Source organism: Osmerus eperlanus, chromosome 14, assembly GCF_963692335.1.
Source record: "Osmerus eperlanus chromosome 14, fOsmEpe2.1, whole genome shotgun sequence".
NCBI classification, from domain to species: domain Eukaryota; kingdom Metazoa; phylum Chordata; class Actinopteri; order Osmeriformes; family Osmeridae; genus Osmerus; species Osmerus eperlanus.
This window is the reverse complement of record NC_085031.1, coordinates 4,439,390-4,463,470: the sequence shown is the minus strand read 5'-3', so window position 1 is coordinate 4,463,470 and position 24,081 is coordinate 4,439,390. Positions and strand designations below refer to the sequence as shown.

At 44.9% G+C, this 24,081-nt stretch overlaps 1 protein-coding gene across 1 annotated transcript; it reads left to right on the top strand.

Annotated features, from left to right (window-relative positions):
• The first annotated feature begins 4,540 nt into the window (after nt 1–4,540).
• map1b (microtubule-associated protein 1B) lies at nt 4,541–24,081 on the top strand. Its single transcript, XM_062477425.1, is given in 12 exon segments — nt 4,541–4,825; nt 7,243–7,344; nt 14,304–14,386; nt 15,446–15,586; nt 15,741–16,020; nt 16,023–16,154; nt 16,157–16,186; nt 16,189–16,350; nt 16,353–16,618; nt 16,620–20,793; nt 20,903–21,141; nt 21,291–24,081. Coding segments are annotated over 12 exon segments (5,952 nt in total). The 5' UTR covers nt 4,541–4,638; the 3' UTR covers nt 21,447–24,081.

Genomic DNA, 24,081 nt, shown 5'->3' with positions numbered 1-24,081 from the left:
AAACGAAATAAGCAGTTCCGGGTGGCACAACTTGTTTTGTTATTACAAATTAAATTACATTCAGTTATTATTCAATTATTTTCTACATTCTATTTTAAGGTCAAAAATACAAGTTATATATTTGTTGCATGCTTGTATATGGCATGTCTCTATTATGTGGCGTACAGTCAATTAGCTATAGCCTACTAATGCACCACAAACCAAAATGTTAGCTGCAACAGTATGGGAATAACATACGGACCCACTAATAAAATAGTCTACGGTCATTAATAAAACATACACTTCACACCCTGCTCCAATTCTACAATTCTTCCATGCTAGCTTGAAAAAAGTGTACTGTGAACAGCCCTTTGACAATAAACTTGTCTACATTGTACACATGCAGGAAAGGCTAAATATAATTTTTTTTAACCTGTCTCCGGAGCAAAGTGCCAAACTTGTCTACTTACCACAAGATGGCGCTAGCATCCTGATTATTGGTAAATACTTTCCATCTTAACACATTTCTTTTGTCTATATAGCATCAAACTGATCTCAATATCATTTATCAACATCCATCCTCCAATCCAAACCTCGCAAAGTTAATTTGCAACTGTCATTGATTATTATAGTTAATTGTGTGTCATGAGAGAGTCATATAAGGTCGTGTACAGTATGATTATCATGCATGAGAAAGCAGTCACAAGCTCAGGGGTTCAGCTCGACCACGTTAAATCAGAGCTGACAACTCCTGGGGTTCTGCCCAAAAAGCCATTACCCCCCTCCATCATCTCTCTCTCTCCCTTTCTCTCTCTTCCTCTGCTGGATATCACTTAAGCAAAGTGAGGGCTGTAGTGCTTTGTAGGTTGTATTGACTGCAAGGAAGCTTTCCAGCAGAGCCTCTGTTCTTCCTAAATATTGTAGGAAGGTTTCTCAGATATCATGCAGACACCAGACCAGCCAGTCAACAAGCCAGTCAGTCAATCAGTCAACCACCAACCCAGCATACCCAGTCCACTAAAACTGTGTCCCCTCTATAGGCAAAGCCACAAGGCCAGCAGACAAAACAGTTCGTTCAGCAGGGGTAGCAACAGTTCACACACACACACACACACACACGCACACACACACACACACACACACACACACAGAGAGAGACATAGACACACAAAAGGGAACTACACACACTACACAGCAGGCATTGCTGGGTGTCTGCATGACTCATGGTATGTCTGGGAGTCAGATGGCTTAGCGGTGAGGGAGTCGGGCTAGTAATCTGAAGGTTGCCAGTTCGATTCCCAGCCGTGCCAAATGACGTTGTGTCCTTGGGCAAGGCACTTCACCCTACTTGCTTCAGGGGGAATGTCCCTGTACTTACTGTAAGTCGCTCTGGATAAGAGCGTCTGCTAAATGACTAAATGTAAATGTAAATGACTGACCCAGCTTGACAGTGTTGGTCTGACTGGATGTAGGTAGTGAAGGTCTCACAGGTGGAGGGACACATGTACCCATGTGACTTATTCACCCATGTAAGTCAGGTGATGCAGTTGACGGTTTAAAGAAACGTGTTTGTACATGTATTTCTTTCAAATAGCTGCTCTCTATTGCCCTCAGTCACTGCTGTGAACTGCACAGTCCTGGAGCCAGCCTCCCCAGTGTCTACACCCACACACAGAAACTCTGACTCTACATAGATGGAACACACACACACACCCTCCACCCCCGATGCTTGGATGACACATCAGTGTTGTCAGCTCAGTGGGGCACAGACAGGCCCTGGGAATTGCCAGGGAGGTGCCAGGAAAGAGGGAGAGAGAGGGGGGTTAAAGAATTGAAGCTCCAGTACTGGTGCCTATGTCTACTCATCCAGCATGAGTCTAGATATCCTGATCCACTTTGAAACCCCAGCTGCCTGAACACGGTTCCCCCTTTACGGGATCATTTTGTAACACCTCAGTGATGTCTCCCTGACTACGGAACATTTACATTAGACTTTTAAAAAGAGAAACTGTTATATACATTGTGCAGAATCTTAGCGGATAAGTTCATTTGAACAGTAACTCAAGTGGTATTAGGGAGTTATTTTGGGATAATTGCCCCCCTCCTTGTTTGAAACACACATGAACACGCACACGCACACATACACACACACACATTGCTGCCATGCCTCCTAAAGTAGGTCATACCACAAGCAATGATCCATTGTGCGGTGTGGCTCTTCTGGGAGAAAGAAGGCTGTTGGCATTCAGCACCATGGGAATATCCCCACAACTTATTCATTACAATCAAGTCATGCCATTACAATCGTTTATACAATAATTTGCAAACATTGTTGCAGCCACATTGGCCTCAAAGTAAATGAATATGGATGAGGGAAAGAGAGAGGAAAAGAATCACAACACCCTAAAACCTAACAAAACCCTAGGAGCTAACCCAGAGCTAGTTCCCAAAAAGATTTGCAACAATGAACCAACAACGAATCTAATCTCAATAATATCGCTATGGATCCACGCAATCTGTATTGTGTTGTTGCACAATATTAGTTTCCTGTTTTAAGGAAGTGCCACTATGAAAAGTGGTTAATCTGTTTGACTGGCTGTCATATGAGCTCTTGAACTGATAGAAACACGTGGGCTCCTTTCCTCTCTCTCCACCACTCCAGAGACTGGTACACAATAGGACTTGCCTATTTTCACACGTCCATCACGGACAACCATCATTCACAGCTGGGAGAGGGATCCAGACAGGAAAGACTATTACCCTAAAGCCTTCTCTCCCTGGCGCCATGGCAATGAAGACTTAATCTCCGACCCCATGCCAGGTCAGGACAGATGGCGACCTCCTCACTAAGAAACCATGGAAACGACCCGACTGATGTCAGATGTCATTCCAGCCCCATTACACACGGTCCTGTCAATCATAGATCCATATTTGAACATGAAAAAAAAAACTCAACGTTTAACCACATTCTGAGATTGTTTTGTATACTGTATACTTCTACGGTGTATTGCCAAATATTATACAGTATCGACAAACTGTATCCCCAATCAGTATTTTACTTAAGTAAAACAACAAACAAAATATCTAGATGGATATTATTACTAATTTACACATGGAACATTTTCAGTCTGTTCAAATATTCCTTGGACATTGCTGACACTTCAGTAGTCCTACTGAACATCCTGTCCTTTGCACTGTACCTCTGATAAATGTTTTTGTGTGACTGGGTTGGGTGCCAGGCTGAGGATGAACCAAGGGTCTTTCCAAAGTAACTGGCCTGGAGGAGGCAGAAACTGTTCCAAAGGAAGCCCCAAGCAATCCGAACTTCAGCATCCTCCATCTCCCCCAACGTGTTCATGATGACATGGTTCACGACGAGCAGCGATTCACTTCTAGACCAATTAGGTTGTACTTAACTTATTAGTGTCTGCCCACCCAGTCCCTTCTCCTCAACCTCCCCCAGTCTGTCATTCTGAGTGTGTGAGACTGACTGACAGTGACAGCTGTTGCATATTTAATGTCCTCATACTTTCCCAGCTGTGTTGTGATGAATCTTTGATGCGCTGTATCATCACAGACCTCCAGTGGCCTTGGCGACACATGATCAAGTCTCGTACATGGAGCACCCCACCCCCCAGAAATATTCACATAAGGGGACCACTGTAGTGGACTAAAAAACCTCTGGTCAGATCCAGTCCCTTGAAGGGAATGTTGTGGACTATTTGATGGTAGGATGGACCTCTCAATGAAAATGAGAGTAGTCAGAGAAAAGACACATTTCACATAAACGCCCAATCTTACCTAAAATAGATGGACATAAACCGTACCTTTTCTGGCTTTTATATGCTGGCTACTGTAGCATGTGGAATGTGAGTAACATGGCTTGAGGTCATAGCATAGCAAATATATTTAATATATAATTAATATGTAGATTGTGCTATACGGTATTGTCACCAGGAGACGACTGCTTGTTTGTTGAAACAAGCATTTCCATTTTAAAACAGTGTCTCAAAAGGCAACATCTCTATCGTCTTTTTGTTCTGTGCTGTTATCTTCTTTCTTCTCAAGTCCCAGGCTACTTTGTATGTCCCCAACCTTTTGAGCCTTCTTTCGTGTGAAATCGCTTTGTTTTTATTCTGTTACGACTGAAGTGTTTCACGAATCTCCTGTTCTCTGTGAAGTGTGCGTGGTTATCCCCGTATTAACACTTCAAAACATCATATAACCTGTGGAGGCGGACCGACGACGTGCAGCAATAGCCCGTAAATCACTAAAACACACCAGCACACAAAATATATAATGTGCTCCGAATTAATTAACTTCCGTGAGTAGCCTAAATAAGGTTTTGTTTAGGCTTAAAAGACACAGTTTAATACGAGCTAAATTATAATTAATCTGCTGTTTTAAATGCATCAGTTTACTAACATCTTTCGGAGTTTTCTATTCGCTGCGGATGACATCAGCTGTAAGAGCATGGTCCAAGGACCAATTCCTCGTGCGCCTTCGCCTCTTCCCCGGTTACCGATCATGACACAATGTCTGGGGGTATAAAAGGTGGGGCCACTCCTTTCGAGGCATACTGTACGTCTAGTGACTACCACTCCGTTCAGTTGCAACAGGACAGGGGTGTGTGCTGTGCTGCTATAAGAGTGCGAGGGGATGTCGACGCTCGTGGAATCCGCAGATACTGAGAGTATGAAGAGCGCGAGTAGCCACATTATGGCATCCCCAACACCCTCGAGTCTTTCGCAACACTTTGTAGACAACAAATTTTACCTGCTTGTGGTAATCGGGGAAATCGTCTCGGAAGATCATTTGAAGTGTGCCATTGCGGAAATCGAAAAAGGTAAGACGATAGATGGGGATGTTTTGGTGTTGGACGTGGTTGTGCTGTCGTGTCAGTCTCAGCCTCACTACCTATGCAGGCCTTTAAAGCAGATATTAGATGTATGTCTATGTTGGTTTGAATCGTCTGGCTTTTAATTGATTTATTGTGTTACTTAAAATCAACTTTATAGGCTATAGACATCGCACGCTATGGCCCACCTGAGATCTCCATCGGCAAATGGACTCGTTTTAAATATTGACAAGTATTGGTTTATTTAAAAGAGTGGACATACTGTAAATGTTATTGCCTTTATGGACCCGCCCCTGCAAATCTGTGGAATATCTCAAATCAAACAGATGACATCCGTCCACACCTCAGTACCACCCTCCCAACTCATCAGGGTCCTCCTCTCCCTGCAATCCATGTAAGCTATTCTTTCGATGGAGGTTTTCTCCTTTTGTTAAGCAATCTACTACTTTTGACCTATCATCATTGCATTGGCAATGTTGTCATACACACGTGGTAGGATGTCATCTTATTGAACATAACGGGAGTGATTCAGCATGTTAGGCTAGCTTGTCTTAGCTACGTCAATAGCGCATAGGTTATTGCTTTTCGTGGGATGTGGACCCGTATCGAACTCATGCGTCAACGCGTTTCACCGTTGCAACATTTCTTCACATCCATACAATAAATACATTTAACACAAGCAACCCAACAATACTTTCCAAAAAAAGTATTGAATTGCCTTGTAAAGGCTTAACTCCCCCCCCCCCCCCCCAAACTCGGGGGAATAGCTGCTGCTTACACAAAATGTTATCCAAATTCTGGTTGTCAGTTTCGCACATAGAGGAAATTAAAAATGGTGTCTTGTAAAATGTTGTAGAAAATTGCTTTGCCTATCCGACTATTAGCCCTGCAGCATCTTAAATCATCCGCCCAGCCCAGCGGGACCATCCCATTCCTGCATCCCGATTTCGTTCATCAGACACCGGCAAGTAGGCGTGGTCAGGTCCGCACTGCGGTCCCTACGGAAAGTCAAAGGGAAAGCTATTCAAACAAAAAGGGCGTTTCAGATGTCGCGTTGCGCGTGTCTCGTTTCACCATTGGCTGGATTTTTTAAACAGGTGGGAATGACAAGCAGGAAAATGGCGAAAGGAATACGTGTATGGGTTGACTTTCAGTTGCAACTTGCAAACAAAGGGAACCTGTAAACATATGCTGATTATGTAGATAGATGGAGGAGACAGGAAACGCCTCAAGTTTTCTCTACATCTTCAGACCTATAGTAGCAACAAACCCAGATGTGCAGAAGTCATACAGTCAGCATCTATGAGAAAGATCCTTTGTCTTAAATGGACAACATTTAGAGGTGGTCCAATATGAATCAAATGTACGTATTAACTAAAATTATATAGACACTGCTAATCGTGATCACTTTAGATCCACGCTCAGATGAGTGATACTCCTTTGTTGTCAGTAGGGTTAGATTGGTTAGAGACATATTGAACTGACCTGCAGAGTGGCCAGCCTTGCCCATGTAATATATTTTTCTGCCACACCCATTACTTCATCTCTGACCCTGGCCGGCTTCTCTTTTCTCTTGTAATAAACCTGATGCTCTACCACCTGGCCTCTTCTGGTTTCCTCTGAAAGCCAAGGCCAGCTTGCGATCCCACATGGAGATAGACTTTGGACCTTCTACACTGATACAAAACAATGCAAAGGCCTGTGCCGGCTGTACAAAGCCTCTCTTGTTATCAGGTTGATGCTAACTCTTAATGCATTTAAATATAGCATAATGTGTATACTATATATCTTCAGTTTGGATTTGTATTTTATCTCTCTTCCTCCTACTCCAGTTTGCTTTCATAATAATATTATCAGACTCAGATAACACTGCATCGTGGGGAAGGAAAGAGAGGCCGACAAAACAGAAAGCATAAGACAGGAAGATACAGAGGGGGAGAGTTAGAGAGGCACAGAGAGAAACGGAAAAAACAGAGAGAGAGAGAAAGAGACATAAGATGGATGACAAAATAATTCTGGTAACTGTGACTCAGACTGACAGACAGACAAACACACCGACAGCTGGACAGCATGACCGTCTCTTGGCAGAGAGCACTTTATAGATATTTCCTATTATAGATTTCCTCTCGAGCCAAATGGTAAGTGCTTTTTCCAGGCAAGCCCATTGAAATGAATGTGTTTTACCAATTGGAAATAGATGTTGGTGATACTGAGACTTATGAGTTCCCAGACCTGTTGCAATGCAGCTTAGATCCTAAATCTATGGGGAATATTGACTGTCCACTGTGATTGTGCAGCTGCTGGTCGGCCTGTCCAATCAGGTGGCAGATGAAGTACCCCAAGCTCATCTTTCTTTCTTTGATCTTGCTCTGATCGCCTCCATCTTGTTTTTGTGTGCTTTGCAGGAATCCGCTCTTGGGACACCAACCTCATCGACTGTAACTTGGACCAGGAGCTGAAGCTATTCGTTTCCAGACACTCAGCACGTTTCTCTGCTGATGTCCGAGGTAAGGTTACAGGACACAAACAGCCCACCCACCCAGAGCGGTTCCTGTGAGGGAGTTCTTGTCTTCGCATTCTTATAAACGACACGCCATCCTGTTTTTAATGGTCAACTATGCTCTTAACTTTCTCAACCAAAAATCAAACAATGGGTTTTACAGACCATGGGTAAAGGTTAGTTATAAAAATGACAGTTAAACGTTAACCAATCCACAATACTGACTCTGCTCTACCCTTAGAATACAGTTATAAACCAGCTGTCCTGTTTTAGTTCTCTACAAAGTCAGATCTGTGGGTTTTCCTCATTGGAACTGTACTTAGGTAATTCCCTGAAGGGTTCAGTGGTTGCTGTTATTTTGTAAGCTATGCCTGACTGTGCTGTGTCAGCGTGTACTGAAGCTGCAGATCTTCCTGTGTCCTTATAACAGGGACGGGAAATGTAGCAACAGTCCAGCGATGATGCCCACTTAATGAAATAATGACAGTGTCCGGATGTGAGGCGTTGCCCTTGACCATTACCTCACAGGCTTCAGACTGGCCCCCACCCACGCTATGTCAGGATAAACCGTGCCTTCTGCTTGGGGGGTTTTGCTTTAGTGCAGGCCACAAGTATGCAATGTTCATCACAGACAGATGGCTTCTGTCCATGATTGTCTGCCTGTCACTAGAGAGGTACCGTGACTTTGGGATGGAAATGACTGAAACACACAGGTCCTGGTGTCTCCTCCAGTGTTCATCTAAGGTACCTTTTCGAAGGGCTGTCTGTGCTGCTGACAGGAATATAAACGCAGCTGAGCCATTTAGAGACTATTAGTAATCTCAACCGTGTGTGTGACTTCATCATTGTTTGTCAGTCTGTGTCTGTGTGGTCTATGTGTCTGCCTTGATTTATCTGCACATCCACAATTATTTTGTAATTCATGCTGAGGAACAGTAAGGTCGCCTTGTGAAAAACGATGTCTTAATAGATCAGTTGATTTGTTCCATAAACAGTACGTTGACATATAGACTGTGATTCTCCTCAGATCGAATGTCTACTGACATTGTTGTCCTCTGAGTATTCCTCAGAGTTAAACCTGGCCACAGCAGCGATGGGGAACCATTTTGCTTTTACCTGATTTACTCCCAAACGTTTGGAATTGAAACTGATGGTGGTACACTCTCGACTGAATAACCTGAATGCCACTTGCTCACATTGGTACACTCTCGACTGAGTACTCCCCGACACCAACTGTGTACCTTCCCTATGTACCCCTCCTTGTTTTTCCCTCTCTGCCCTTCGCCTCCTCCCTTCCCTGGCTTGTGGTTGCCTTGCAACGCAGCCCAGATGCAGAGTGCCCTTGGTTATTAGCATGCTCATACCCCCTGGTGGCTTTTGAGGACAGAGGAGGGGGGGGGGAGGGAGGGAGGGAGGGAGTGGACCGAAGGGAGGAGAGGAGGCTGTGTCTAAAGAAGAGGGTGTTATATGGCTGAAATGACTGGCAAAAAAAAAACTGAAAGTGAGAGTCAGCGCTACATAAGATGCTCATCTATTATTTCACCTTCTTTCTCTCCCCTTCCCTCACCCTTGTCACTCTCTTTCTATCTATGTAAGCTCAAAATGAAAAACTGTGTAGTAAGTATAATTCAATTTGACTTGAATTGACTGCATACCATGTTGATCAAGGACCAACCAAAAGTCTAGTCTGAGATCAAGTTCTTTTCACCTCAGTCTGTATGACTTTACAGTAGGTGTTTGTATCTAGCCTTTCATCTTTATGGTTTAACGACACTTATACTGTATTCTGCATGTTGTTATGTTCCTGAAATGCAATATACTGATTTGAATGTGAGCTCCAGGCAGTGACTGGTCTACACACTTGTGTGTGTGTGTGTGTGTGTGTGTGTGGGGGGGGGTTTAGTAGTATATGACGCCAGGAGGGTGGAGACAGGGAGCTGATAGGAAGGCAGACATGCTGTTGGTCTCTAGTCGTGGGGCGTGCCCTCCTTCCCTCCCCCGCTGTCTCTTTCTTGATTTCTCTCTCATCGCCTTCCTCTGTTTTCCTCTATCTGTAAATCTATGTTGCTCTCTGGTTCTCTCTTTCCATTCATCCATCCTTCTCTCTCTCTTTCCTCCCCCCCCACCTCTCTCTTCCTCTCTCTCTCTCTCTCTGAGTACATTCTGGCCCTCTTTGACCTGTCTGTCTGTTAGACAGGGGCTTTCCCCATTAGCAAAATAATTATAAATGCTTTCACGACATACAATTAACTGGAGATATCTATGGGCCAGTTGTACATTGGATCCAATATACAGTTTCCCCTTAAGTAAATTCAGTAATTCTTTTGTTATCCATACATTATGTTAAGGTTAGCTTTGGGTTCTAAATAGGTATTATCACCAGCTTTTAACAGGTCATGTCAACCCTAATTCTGAAAGTTGTTTGAAAACATACGGACGGCCTCAGTCTGTTTTTACTGTAAAAACCAACTCCCTAGAGAGACGTTCCTGCTTTACTACAGGAAATCAAAGCCACCAGTTGGTGTTGCCTTTAACACACAGATCAGCCTTTTCTGAGCAGAGGGGAGTCGAGGGAGAGAGGGATGGAGGGACGGAATGAGAGATGGAGAACGCAATTGCCCGTCTGCTTGATAGATGATATGCTATTCATCACGTTGCGCCAGGCTTCCTCTGTGGGCATTGGGAATCACAGAGCAGTTAAAGAGGTGGGTGGGGGGTGGTGAAAAAGAGAGGAGTGAGGGATGGATGGATGGAGAGACAGCTGGAAGAGCCAGGGAGCAGTAGTGGATACAGGGGCGGACAAAGAAAGAGATGAGAGAGGGAGGGAGGGACTGGAAGAACAGTGGGATGGATGGAGAGAGGAGACCCTCTGTGCAACCCAGGGAGTTAGCAGATGGCTACAGGATACTGTACATACAGGATGGATTTCCCCCTGCTCTGTCTTTGGTGCAGACGGCAGAGGTGGTTAAAGAGCAGCTGGAGAATCCAAGTCATCTCTCCCTCAACAACCAATCCACTCAGTCTTCTTCCCTTACTGTCTTTAGAGGGAGAGCACAGCAGATTGCGATCAATAGCAATTAAAACCCAGGGATTGGATTATCATGGATGGGCGGGGGGGGGGGGGGGGGGGTATTTTTGTGAGAGCCAGGTCGGTCGCCAAACAGTTGAGATGATTTTCTGTAGATGTCGAGATAATCTAATGAAGAAACGTGTGATTTATTGCCGGCTGGGTCTTATTGACATGCAATAACGTAGGATGACTATTATGATTTAGAGATGAGTCATTGAGATGTTCTAGTGAGTGACTTAATCTCATTCACTGGTGGTGCCAAGCAGCACCAGGAAACCCATCAGGGCTGACTGAATGAGCAGCTGTCTGTACTGTAAATTACCTATGCTTCATCACTAGTCAAGGAGTGTGTGTTTGAGTGAATGTTTTGGTTGGTGGGGGGTGTGCGTGTCATAGAGAGAACGATAGAGAGTGTGTGTGTGTTTGAGTGAGCATTTGTGTTTGTGTGTGTGTCAGAGAGAGAGAGAGAAGCACATATATTTTAGGGAATGTTAGTGTTGGTGCGTGATCATGCGTCAGACAAAGACAGTGAGTGTGTGTGGTTGAGTGAATGTTGGTGCGTGTGCTATAGTCGGTGAGGGAGAGATTTTGTGTATGGGTGTGTGTGCATCAGAGAGGGGAGACAAGGTGACTTTGGTAAGTAAGTAAGACTTTATTTATATAGCACATTTCATACAAGAATTGCAGCTCAAGGTGCTTTACATAAAATCAATAAAAACAATAATACAAGTGATAAACAATTCAAACAAAAATAAAAATCCAATAAGATCTCTGTTCAAGAGAGAAACCAACTTTAAACATGCATCTTAAAAGTAACAATAATATAATTAATAAAAGTAGGAAAACCCTTTTGAGATAAAATTACTTAAATGCTTCGGTAAAAAGGTAGGTTTTAAGCTGTCTTTTAAAAATGTCATGACTAGGTGACATTGTAAATGTTGCCCAGGGCCAGCTCACAGGATGTGAACGTCCAGGGGAGGGAGAGCCACAGAACAAGAACACGGAACGAGGGAATGACAAAATGCAAAGATGACAAGATGACAGGAAGCCAAGAGACAGATGCAGTGAAAAGGAGAATGGAAGGATCGCAAACTGAGAGCTGAATTAACACACATTCAGGTTTCTTTTTAACAACAGGGTCTGGGTTTCCTGTCTCTGGTTTGATCTCTTTTCAGTCGTTAATAAAATGGAGGTCTCACTGGTTTATTAGTCGTGGAAAAACCCAACTCCAAAACAGAAAAATGATGGTCGCTTTCTGCTCAATCAGAAGGATAATAAGCAGCCATGCATGCCACATTATGGGTAGAGGGAGGTGTGCTGTGCTTAAGGTCCTTCTACCCACCAAGGTAATTGTCGAAAGGTCAGCCAAGCTCCAGTGCACACACGCGCGCACATACACACACCCCACCACACACACACACACACTCTCCCTCTCAGATACACACGCGCAGACACTCATGCACACATGCATGCACACACACCCGACACCCCCTTTGTCGTTCCTTCCGTCAGTCTCGGAGGAACGGCTGTCTGCCACCACTGCATTAGGGCTACATCCGTGATTTGGGTTCACAATCATCATAGGCTGTGCTTAGGAGGGTGTGCCACTGGTGCTGGATTTACACAGTTTTGCAGGAAACTTTCCTGGGACTGCGTTATACTTGTGGATGCCTGCATGGTGACAAACAGAGGTCTCTCTGTCCTATAAAGATAAGTAAAGTAGGCCAGTAACAAGAGAGGGTGATCTACATAGAGAGCAACATCCACTTTCCCTCCCTGAGTGTTCTTCTCCTAGCCAGACGGTAGGAACAGGTGGAGGAACGCGCTGTGAGTACTTTATCTATGACCGTATATTACCGAGGCGGTTAAAGCTGCTTCCGTCAGTCTCTTTCTCACAAAGACCCATAGTTATGTTGCTGACTGCCAGGTCTGCAGATCGATCCTCCTGCACAGAGAAAGGCTCTCCCTAGGGGGTGTTCTCAGCCATATATCTGATGATATGCTCTTACGCAAGGCTTTCATCAGTACCGACTGCCCCATGGAAAAATTGGTTTGGGAGTTGGAACTGAACCTCGGCTGAACCTCATGGTGTGTTCCTCCCCCTCTATGGTGCCCCCCCCCCAAACTCTCCTTCATCCTCGGTCTGTTGTTCAGAACGTTGTGTCATAAACTTGAGTTAAAGGCCTGAATGCCACATCTGGGAGGTTAGGGAGAACATTCTAGTTACACAACTTACCTGCTAGTAAAACATATTGTTTTATTTACAATTACCAGTTGAAATACAATAGTGAGTGGATGGATGGTTGGGTGGGTCGATGGATCATTCCAGCAAAGTGCTCATCCTCAGTGAGGAGACAGCAGGGTTAATGACTACAGGGATTTGTGCCACAAATCTGCAGTATGAAATATGTATGGAGGAATCAGCCCTACAGCCAGATAGCTACTGCAGTACCACGTCTCCAGTGACCAGACACGCTCTCTTCCCCTTTTCCCCCTTTCACACCCTTATTTTTCTCTCTCTTTTCATCTTTCTCTTTTCTGTCGTTCCGTCTGCACGTCTACCTCTCTCCTCCACCTCTCCGTTTATCTGTGAAAATCGCACAACCCCAAACTCTCTCAGTGCCCTTTTATACTCTTAGTTGACTGTGCTTTTCAATGCTGTGCTTGTTAGTGATGGGGGTGCTGTTTTCAATGCTGTGCTTGTTAATGATGGGTGCTGTCAATACAGTGTTTGTTCTTTTACTTTTTCTGTTAATACTGTCACATGGTATCACATGATCATCATACAACATGGTGTTTCATTCCAAAAGGCTGCATCTGCTGCTATAAAAAAAAAAAAAATACAAAATAAAAGATTTACAATTTATCAGGCAAAAATACCAACCGTCTATTTTTCTAGCATATCCATATTGCTACAATAATACTATTACTGGCACAAGCTGTACAATACTTTTGACCATTTTCTCTCCTTTTGTTTACTATGAGGGGGGTGCTAATCGACGGTCTGCGGGTGAATAATGATGCTGTAGTTAGCCTCCCTGTGTGGGGCCACTACCTGGACCCTCTCATCCACACTGGAGAGCTCAACAACACACACACACACACACACGTCTTTATTGTTTTTGATCAATATCTCCTTTTGTTACTTCACAGTTAGCATCTGAATGAACCGTACACTGGGACTAAATCTGATTATACCTGTGCAATTCGTACTTTAGCAACTGAACTGAAGAATAGGACCAATTTGACTTAGAGTTGTAAAATGTATTGGACCCCCATGTTTCAGATACACTACTCGCTTCAGCCCTTGTGAGTTTTGTAGTGGAGTTATATTGTTGATGGATCGCCATAACACCATCTATCATCTTCTAGATCTCAGTATGTCCCGAAAATATGGCTTCGAAGCTGTTTCATTATTGTTATGGTTTGCTTGACCCGATGTTAGTTTCCTCAAGGATCACAATGACACTTGCTTAGAGACTTGTTGCTCTTGTGGTTAGTGGTAACTGATTTAATTTTTGTACTCGCTGTGATATATTGTTTTTATTATTGTTGCTTGTTTTTCTACAGGTACACTTGCACTTATAGCGGTTCATGTTGTTTAATTGTAACTTGTTTAACTACATGCTCTTATGGTTCTTCCCTTTGGCACTTATTTTGGTTGTTCACAATATGTTCTTCATGTTTTGGCTACTCGCAATGTTTTTGGGGCTATCTTGTTGTTATTATCAGTGACCTATGCACTTTGTAAAGCTCTCTCTTGGAAGTCGCTTTGGATAAAAGCGTCTGCTAAATGAATAAATGTAAATGTTATGAAGGACTTTTTGTAGTCTATTTTGATTATTGTCAAAAAGCCAATGATTTGATTTTTTTCTGTTTTATGTGTGGGGTTTCAGGACAAAGAATTCTTCACCACAAAAGCAATGTCCTGGAGACAGTTGTGCTTATAAACCCTTCTGATGAAGCCGTCTGCACCGAGGTAAGAGAACTAGGGAGACCTACAAACAGCTACTCTTATCACTGTTACGCACTCCTATTACCATTCCTTTCTATTGCTGAGTCCCCTCCCCCCCCCCACACACAAACATAGACACCAACAACCCATTAGAAGTCTTGACGGACACTTTAATTCTCACACATTTCACGGCTCAACCAACTGCATCTTGAAAGCACTGTTCAAACACACTTAATTGGACAATTATCCTGCCAGGTTATGCAAAATAGCCTTTGTTCTCTCTCTCTCTCTCTCTCTCTCTCTCTCTCTCTCTCTCTCTCTCTCTCTCTCTCTCTCTCGATCTCTCTCGTGTGTATTAGAACATACAGTCATAGCAATAAGATGCTCTACTGAGGAGCCCTCTACCCTAGTTACAGCCAGAGGTCTAACAACAAAAGACAACTTACACAAACCTCTGTTTCTTGTACTTTTTTAACATTAGAATACAGCTTTTAAAGTATTCTGTAAAAATCAATATCTGACATGCAGAGAGCAAGAGAGGACGGGTGCCAGTCAGAAAAGGGGCACCACTCTCCTTTTCACTTTTTGCCACACCACACCCATCCCCCGCAGTTGAGCAGTGTCTGCATCAAACTTGTGTCTGCATCAAACTGTGCATTAATAACGTCTCAGTACCGCAGGTTTGACCCTGGCCAGGGGCCCGGAACAGTCTATTCTGCTGAAGTGGAGAAAGCACTTTTGCTTTGAACACGAGAGACAAAGAGCCAGAGAAAGAGAGATGGGTAGAGAAATAGAGAGAGGGTGGGGTGAGGTAGGGTGGGGAGGGGTAGGGGGGGGTGGAAGGGGGGGGGGGTGCAGCTAATTATCTAATGGTTTCGCCTGAAGTGAATTTGGTGACATTTCTATTCGGCAACAGCACTGAAAGCTAATTGGTCAGTGGCATACTGCCCTATAGACAGTGTTCATCAAGTCTGCTTTGTTAGATAGCTATGATTTAATAATGTGATTTGAGTTCATATCTGTCTCATTTGAAATGAGTGTATTGGATGAATACCATCATATATCTCTTTGTGTCATGCATAGGCTCGTCTCATGATCTCAGACACAGCCCGACAGAAACTACTGGTCCTCTCAGGGCAATGCTTCGAAAACACAGGGGAGCTCATTCTACAGTCTGGCTCATTCTCTTTCTTTAACTTCATAGACATATTTACTGACCAAGAGGTGAGTTGATTAGTCTTTGTGAGTCTTTTTGTTTCATAGCTTAATACACAATACATATCGAAAACAAATAATTATACAGTCTACAATATGAAGTATATTCAAGTTATCTCTCTCTCTTTCCTCTTCTCTTTCTTGCTCGCTCTCTCTTATCTAGCTTGGGGAATTACTCAGCACCATACATCCAGCCAACAAAGCAAGTCTGACTGTGTACTGCCCCGAGCAAGGCGACTGGAAAAACTCAAACTTGGACAAACACAACTTACAAGACTTCATCAACATTAAATTGAATTCCCCTCTGATCCTCCCTGAGATGGAGGGTCTATCCGAGTTCACAGAGTACCTGTCTGAGTCTGTGGACATCCCTTCTCCTTTCGACATGCTGGAGCCGCCCACCTCCGGGGGGTTCCTCAAGCTCTCCAAGCCCTGCTGCTACATCTTCCCGGAGGCCGAGGTGACTCTGCACTTTTTGCTGTAAACGGCTTCAACATGCTGATCAACGGGGGCTCGGACAGGAAGGCCTGCTTTTGGAAGCTAGTGAGACACTTGGACAGGGTTGACTCCATCCTCCTGACCACATTGGAGACGACAACCTGCCAGGCATCATAGCATGCTGCTTAGAAAGGTGGCCGAACTGGAGGAGGAGCAGTCACAGGGGTCCTCTGCCACCGGTGACTGGGTCAAGAACATGATCTCTCCAGACATCGGTGTTATGTTCCTCAACATTCCGGAGAACCTTGGGAACCCGGAGCCCGACTTCAGGGTGCGAAGAACGTGGAAGAGGCGGCTTTCACCCTGCAGTACGTCCACAAGCTGTCACTAAGGACTGAGTCTCTGCAGAGACCTGTGGGAAACACCATTGAACCAATTATACTGTTTCAGAAGATGGGTGTGGGCAAGTTGGAGATGTATGTGCTGAACCCATCCAAGAACAGCAAAGAGATGCAGAACTTTATGAAAAACTGGACGGGCAGTGAGAAAGACAAGGCGTCCATCTTGCTACCAAATGGAAAGGAATCCGAGCTCCCTGTGTCCTCATTTGACTTCCATCTCTTCATTGATTGTATGGCATCCATCTAACCCCTCAGAAAAGATAGTTCGCGTTTTGTTTCCAGGTAATGCAACTCAGTATAACATCCTCGAAGGTTTAGAGAAACTGAAACACTTAGATTTCTTGAAGCAGCCGGTTGTCACCCAGAAGGAGCTAACCTCCAATATGGCTCCATCGCTAAAGCAAGCAAAGTTAAAACACAAAACAGACAGCAAGGAGAGTCTGCAGTCAACCTCACGACCGTCACCAAGCAGAAGCCTCCGGAAGGAGTCTAAGGAGGAGGCTACTGGGAAGGTGAAAACAGATGCAGAGTCATCCCAGGAGAAAACACAGAAGGTAGAGAAGAAAGAGACACCTTTGGTGAAAAAGGAGAAAGCAAAGGTTCCGGAAAAAGAGGCAAAAGCTAAAATAGAGCAAGCACCTCAAAATGAAACTCCTGAGAAAAAGAAGGCTGAAATGAAGCCCAAAGTTGCAAAGGAGAAGATTGTTAAGCGGGAGCCGAAGAAATTGGTGGAAAAGAAAATTGTTGACAAAGAAGCAAATAAAGAAGTGGTGAAGAAAGACGAGAAGTCAGCACCCAAAAAAGAAGAAAAGCCTAAAAGGGAAGAGAAGGTAAAGAAAGAGGATGTGAAAAAGGACATAAAACGAGACTTCAGGAGAGATTCCCCCATGAAGGAGAGGAAAGAGTTGAAGCAGGAGCAAAAGAAAGAAGACCTCAAGAAAGACACAAAGAAGCCTTCAAAGGATGCAAAGAAAACGCCATCTGCTCTGGGTGAAGGAAAGAAACTGGTGCCAAAAGCCAAACCTATGAAAAAAGAAGACGCCTTAAAGAAAGACATTGGCAGCCCATCCAAATCCAAAGACAAGGCAAAGTTAAAAGTTCCTAAGAAGGACACCAAGTCAGTGGATGCCAAGTCTGTTACAGGAACTGCGGCTGAGGCTATGGCTGCTGCCCCTTGCGCTACACAGGCTTTGGAGATCGAGCGATCCCTCATGTCGTCTCCAGAGGACCTTACCAAGGACTTTGAGGAGCTCAAAGCAGAGGATATAGTCGAAGATGACGCCACGATGCCCCACGCTAAGCAGGAAGAAGAAGAGGAAGGGGTGCTGATCCAGCACGAGGAGGTCCTGTTGTTCAAGGAGTCTCCGGAGGCAGCTGAGTCCGTGGACGAAGGGATCACCACCACAGAGGCGGAGGGCGAGAGTGGGGAGACTCCGGAGGAGCAGGAGCACAAGGGAAAGATCAACGGCAGTGGGAGTGAGAAGTTTGAAGACGAGGGTACAGGATTGGAGGAGGCATCCGAGACCGGGGACTACGAGGAGAAGGGAGAGGTGGAGGAAGTTGACGAGCCCCGGGGGAGAGAGACGGTTGCCAAAGAGAGAGCCGGACCTGGGTACGAGGAAACAGAGTCCGAGGACGAGGGAGCAGAAGTCAAACAGTATGATACCGATCTTAACAGGAACGAAAAGCAGATAGAGATGGAGGGTTTATTTGTGACCACCACCACCCCCCAGATGACATCTGATCTAGTGTCCCCTGCCGCATCCATCCATGACGAGACGCTCCCTGCTGAGTGCGAGATGCCCTCTGATGACGAGAACAGAGAGGAACCACCAGAGGAATACACCACGTCCGGTCACACTCTGTCAACAATCGAGATTTCCAGTGTGCCAACCCCCATGGATGAGATGTCCACACCCAGGGACATCATGAGTGACGAGACCACCAACGACGAGACCGATTCCCCTTCCCAGGACTTTGTAAGGTTCGGAGGCTGCATGTCAGTGGACGTAGACAGGAAGAGGCTCTCCCCTCTCCAGGATGGTGATGAGTCCAACAGCTCAAAGAGTGGCCTCACTGAAGGTCGGGACTACCATGCTTCTGCTTCCACGATATCTCCTCCATCCTCCCTGGAAGAGGACAAGTCTTGTAAGGAGTTTCCTCGTGAAGAGAGAGATGGAGGGTCCCTGTCAGACATACACGGCATTGACTCAACCAGACTCGGCTCTGTGTCTGCCACTTCGCCTCTCATTCGCTCTCCCTCAGGGGATCACAATGGGCTGTTTGACTCCACCCCATCAAGGTTTGCTGCACCAATTGAACTGTGCACCACCCTCACAGGAGCCTCAACGGGTGTGGCAGAGTCTTCCAACAGTCCAGATGACAAGACCCTGGAAGGAAACACCTCACCTCAGTCCTCTGGCCATACACCTTATTATCAGTCCCCTGTGGATGAGAAAGCTGGCGCCATACCTCCTGAATCCAGGACCAACGCCCCTCAGGGGCCCATTATTGTGGAAGTAACCAGTGATAAGGAGGACTCCCCTTGCAGAATCAGCCACATGGATGAGCCAGTGCCAGACCACTCCTCTACCATAGAGAGGGTTCTGTCTCCAGAGAAAATCCCGCCGCCTACAGGGGCTGACTCTCCAACCAAGTCTGGGAAGTCACATTTCAACTTGGATCATGTGTCAATCAACTCAGGTCTTGTGGAGAAAAAGAATAATGTAGTTAGCGATAGTAGTTCAGCAGCTTACTCAAGGCAAGAATCAGACACCAACCCCTTTGCGGGTTTCAAAGAAGAGAGTAAGATGTCTATATCGGAAGGGACCACATCAGATAAATCAGGCACGCCTGTCGATGAGGCTGTGGCCGAGGACACGTTCTCCCACTTAGCTTCTGCTTCCACAGCCTCCCTGGCCACCAGCTCCCTCCCAGAACCCGCCACCGACTCCCGCTCCCTCCATGCTGAGGTGGGGTCCCCTCACTCCACTGAGGTGGACGACTCGCTGTCTGTGTCCGTGGTTCAGACCCCCACCACTTTCCAAGACACTGAGGGATCCCCCACCAAAGAGGACAGCCCCAGACCTATGTCCATCTCTCCAGACATCTCACCAAAGACAGCCAAGACCCAGGAGCCCAAGTCCCCTGAGCAGTCCACCATTTCAGTTGAATTTTGCCAGGACTCCCCAGACCATTCACTGGCTCTGGACTTCAGTAAACAATCACCAGAGCATGTGTCCTCGTCTGGACCAGGCAGCCTGAGGGCAACGGAGAATGGGCCAACTGAGGTAGACTACAGTCCCTCAGAGGGCTCCGATCTAAGGCAAGCTGAGCGGTGCCATTCCACAGTTGAGAAACCCATGCTCTTCAGAGACACAGACTCCACCCGTGCCCTCTCCGCCTCCCCCTCTGATGCCTCCCAATCTACACCCTCTGTCACCACACCCTGCCAGATGAAGGAGATGGACAAGTCCCCTTCAACTCCAAAAGCAGCTTCGCCTTCTTCCTACGCCCACTTCTCGCAGAAAGCAACCGAAGCCGAGACAAATCCTTTCAAATGTGGCGAGTCCAAATCTCCCATGAGCCCCAAAATTCCCTCCCCATCGTACCTTCCCCTCTCCTCCAATCTGTCAGACTATCAGAAATGTGCTGGAGGCTCCAAGGGCTCGGACTCCTCCAAGAACAGCCCGTCCTCTCAGTCCAGGACGGATGTGGATCTGTGTCTGGTTTCCTCCTGTGAGTACCGCCACCCGAAGACAGAGTTGTCCCCGTCCTTCATCAACCCTAGCCCTCTGGAGTACTTCATGAATGAGGAGGAAAAAGAGAAGGAAGACTCCCTGGCCAAGGCAGGTGGAGGACCACCTCCCCCTGGGGGGAAACTCTGTGCCAAGCAGTGTGAGGAGACCCCCCCCACCTCCATAAGTGAGTCTGCTCCATCTCAAACTGACTCAGACGTACCTCCAGGTACCGAGGAATGCCCCTCCATCACGGCAGACGCTAACATCGACTCTGAGGATGACTCCGAGACCCTCCCCACGGACAGGACCCTAACCTACAGACACCCGGACCCTCATCCGGCAGCAGCCAAGGACTCAGCTCCATCCCCGGCCCGCCCAGATGTCTGCATGGTGGACCCTGAGGCTGCAGCGGCCCCTGAGAACAACCAGAGCCAGGATCTAAAGATGGAGGGAATGGAGACACCCAAAAAGAAGAAGCTGACTAAGACAAAGTCCTCCTCACCGGCCAGGAAGAGTGGCCTCTCCAAGGTCAAGGATATGAAAACAGCGTCTCCTAAGAAGGGCACAGGCGAGGGCAAAGACGCCAAAAATGCAACTAATACCTCTGCGTCCAGGGGTGTAAAAAGTGCCACATCTGGTAAGCCCTTGTTCCTCTGTAAATATTCATTTCATTGTCTGTTTACATAAATAAATGTTTTTGAAACACTGTAGCAGTGTCTAATCACAGCGCATATCTGTGTCTTAAGGGTTAGGCAGTGGCAAGGCCACAAGTGTGCCATCCGTCCCGAACTGCCCACCCATGTACATGGATCTGGTGTACATACCTAACCACTGCAATGCGAAGAACGTCGATGCCGAGTTCTTCAAGCGCGTCCGCTCATCGTACTATGTGGTCAGTGGCAATGACCAGGCGACCCAGGAGCCCAGCAAGGCAGTTCTGAACTCTCTCCTGGAGGGGAAGGCCCAGTGGGGGAACAACATGCAGGTTCTGGCACTAAACTCCTAGATTAAAATGTTTTCTTCTTCAGAATCGCACCTTTTTGTCAAAGTTATAAACAGGGATATATACAAAGAAACGTTATAATAATAATAATAAGTATTTATGTCAAAAACCCACCTCTGTTTGTGTGTCAGGTGACCTTGATCCCGACCCATGACTCGGAGGTGATGAGAGAGTGGTACCAGGACACCCACGACCAGCAGCAGGACCTCAACATCATGGTCCTGGCCTCCAGTAGCACGGTGGTCATGCAGGATGAGTCTTTCCCTGCCTGCAAGATTGAGCTGTAAGCCCATACTCTGCTGGTCAGGACATTTCAACGCCAATACATTTGCAGACAGTGGACCATGCTTTTAATTGGACAGGGGTTGGAGCAGGAAAAGATGTATATGGGGTTGGTACAAAAAAAGTGTAATTTCCGTAAAGGCTTTTTAGCCTTTTCAGAAGTGGTTCAATGATATGGATAAACAAAACTATAAAGGCTAATATTATTTAATGTAGACTTAAAAGCTCAGTCTATATGATCTTTGTGGGCTCTTGAAAAAAGTTCAATATTATAAATTGTCCTATAGCCTCAAAGTATAATGTGACTGGACAAGGCATCATAGTCCCTTGATTAAATAGTGCTTATCGCGTAAATGCATTTTCTCAAAACATTCATCTAGCACTAACCTACTTTATCTGTTCCGTTCCTTTTAAACAGTAAATATAAAATATAAAAACATTCCCGATCCAGTCTGGGACTGATCCAGTAGATGTGATGTTTCTGCTATGGTACTGTCTACCTTGGCTATCTTTGAATATGTGAACACAGCATGCAAATACCGTTAATATTGGAGCTAACAAATACAAGTTGTTAAGCAACACCTCAGGCCACTGAAAATATAATGTCCATTCCCATGAAAATATCTCACCTATATGATGGATTAGACATAGATGAAAACACCAAAGGATAGATAACACTCAATCTGTAACTGCCTTAGAGAGAAAAGAAATGAATGTAAAAGAAGATTGATGCACTTAAACAGATGACAAATAGCAAGTAGGTACTGTAGGTAATTAGATAAGAAAATGACACACTTTAAAGTTCATCCCATACTGAGGTGTGGCTTCTAGATGTCAAACGAGTGGAAATATTTTCTTCCTTGTGATTAGGCTGCATGCAAGGAATCTAGGACTATTCTTCTCAACATGTGTCTGTAACTCAGATATGGTGTTGGGGTACAACTGTCAAGCTCATCTGGTTCCCTTTTTTCTGTTTTCACGTTTTGCACAGAGGGAGATATAGGCCGTTTGTCTGGATTGATCATTATCGTTGATATTTATTTAACTTATTTATTATTGATTATGAAGCTTCTATAGCCTGTGTCCCTAGAAGGAGTAAATATTCCTTGTGGTGTGTTTAATGCAATGTCAAACCTCCATTAGAATAACATGGGTTTTGCAACGTGTGTAATTTTTTTGTTGCCCAAAATTGACTATTATTTATGTCCAACTTTTACAGCATTGTTAAACCTGAATGATGTCCTTGTCATTTAAGTTTTGTTGTTTAACTTATGGATTGATATTGATGCTAAAGCATATAATAGCTGGAAACCAGAGTGGTCAATCACCCCAGTTGTATTCTGTGAATTCAGAAGTCGAGCCGCGAAGACTGCTTGAATGTGCCACATATGTTCAAGCTTGTGAAGCGAGATACTTTCTTAAAAGTTTCTGTTTTTCTAAAATACTGTACTATAATTATAAATAGCTTTGTGGCAGAGTGAATGGTTGAAAATGATTGTGCATGAGTCATGAAATACATGAAGCTCTTCATTGTTTTTATTAAATTACGGGGTTATCTTTCTTTCAACTGCCAATAAGAACTGCAATGCAAGGCTTGGCTTATAAATGAAAAAATGGGAATGGGAAATCTATCTCAAGCTTTGTTTTAGTCTTTGGATTTGGGCAGGCTGTACCTTTTAGACCAAACAACATTGGTCTCTGACATGAACCTTGAAAGAAGAGTGACTGTTGTCTGTAAGAACTTGCTTACAATGGTGTGAAAGACATAAGATACACTACAAAACAGCTTTCTTGACACAGATCATACTTAGTCCTGGACCAAGAAGCCTTTTAAATGGAGAATCTCCTTTGAGATGTTTTTTAGTCTTGCACTATGGCTTAATCTGTGCCTAGTAAATAGGCCCTATGAAGCCCATATAGACAACCTACTACTGAAACATGACTAAAACAATACAAAACACCAACAAATGACTAAAACCAACCACAACCGTGACAGACCATTCATGGAGACATGACTTAAAACAGTTGCTGTTTATGTTCAATATAATTGAGTGAGTCTGACAGGCAAGGCATTTAGTATCAGACCACACCGTAGTCCAGTAGACCTGTTCCATTCTGCAAGTGTAACCGTAATCGCAAGCATGACCATCCTGCACTTTAAAAACACAAACTTCAATGACTTAACCACAAACACATTATCTCCTCTACTTCCTCTGTACCACATCTCAATGATCTTTTCTATCACTTCTCTCTCTGTCTTTTCTCTCTCTCTCTCTCTCTCTCTCTCTCTCTCTCTCTCTCTCTCTCTCTCTCTCTCTCTCTCTCTCTCTCTCTCTCTCTCTCTCTCTCTCTCTCTCTCTCTCTCTCTCTCTGTTTTTTGGGTGATTGTTAGAAATGTATGTAAGCAGCTGTGTGGTTTATCTGTCTTGTGATTGTACATCCTCCTTCTCCTCCCTTTTCCGGACTCATATCTAGCATAGCAATTAGTTTAAGTGAAAGTATTACTATTAGTGCTTTTCTGACGTTTGTGTGCAATATTTCCTATGCCCCCATATGGGATATTTGATGTAAAGGGAACCACTATTAAAAAGGACACCTTTAAAAAAAAGGAGCCACAATAAAGACCGTTGTGGAAAATAA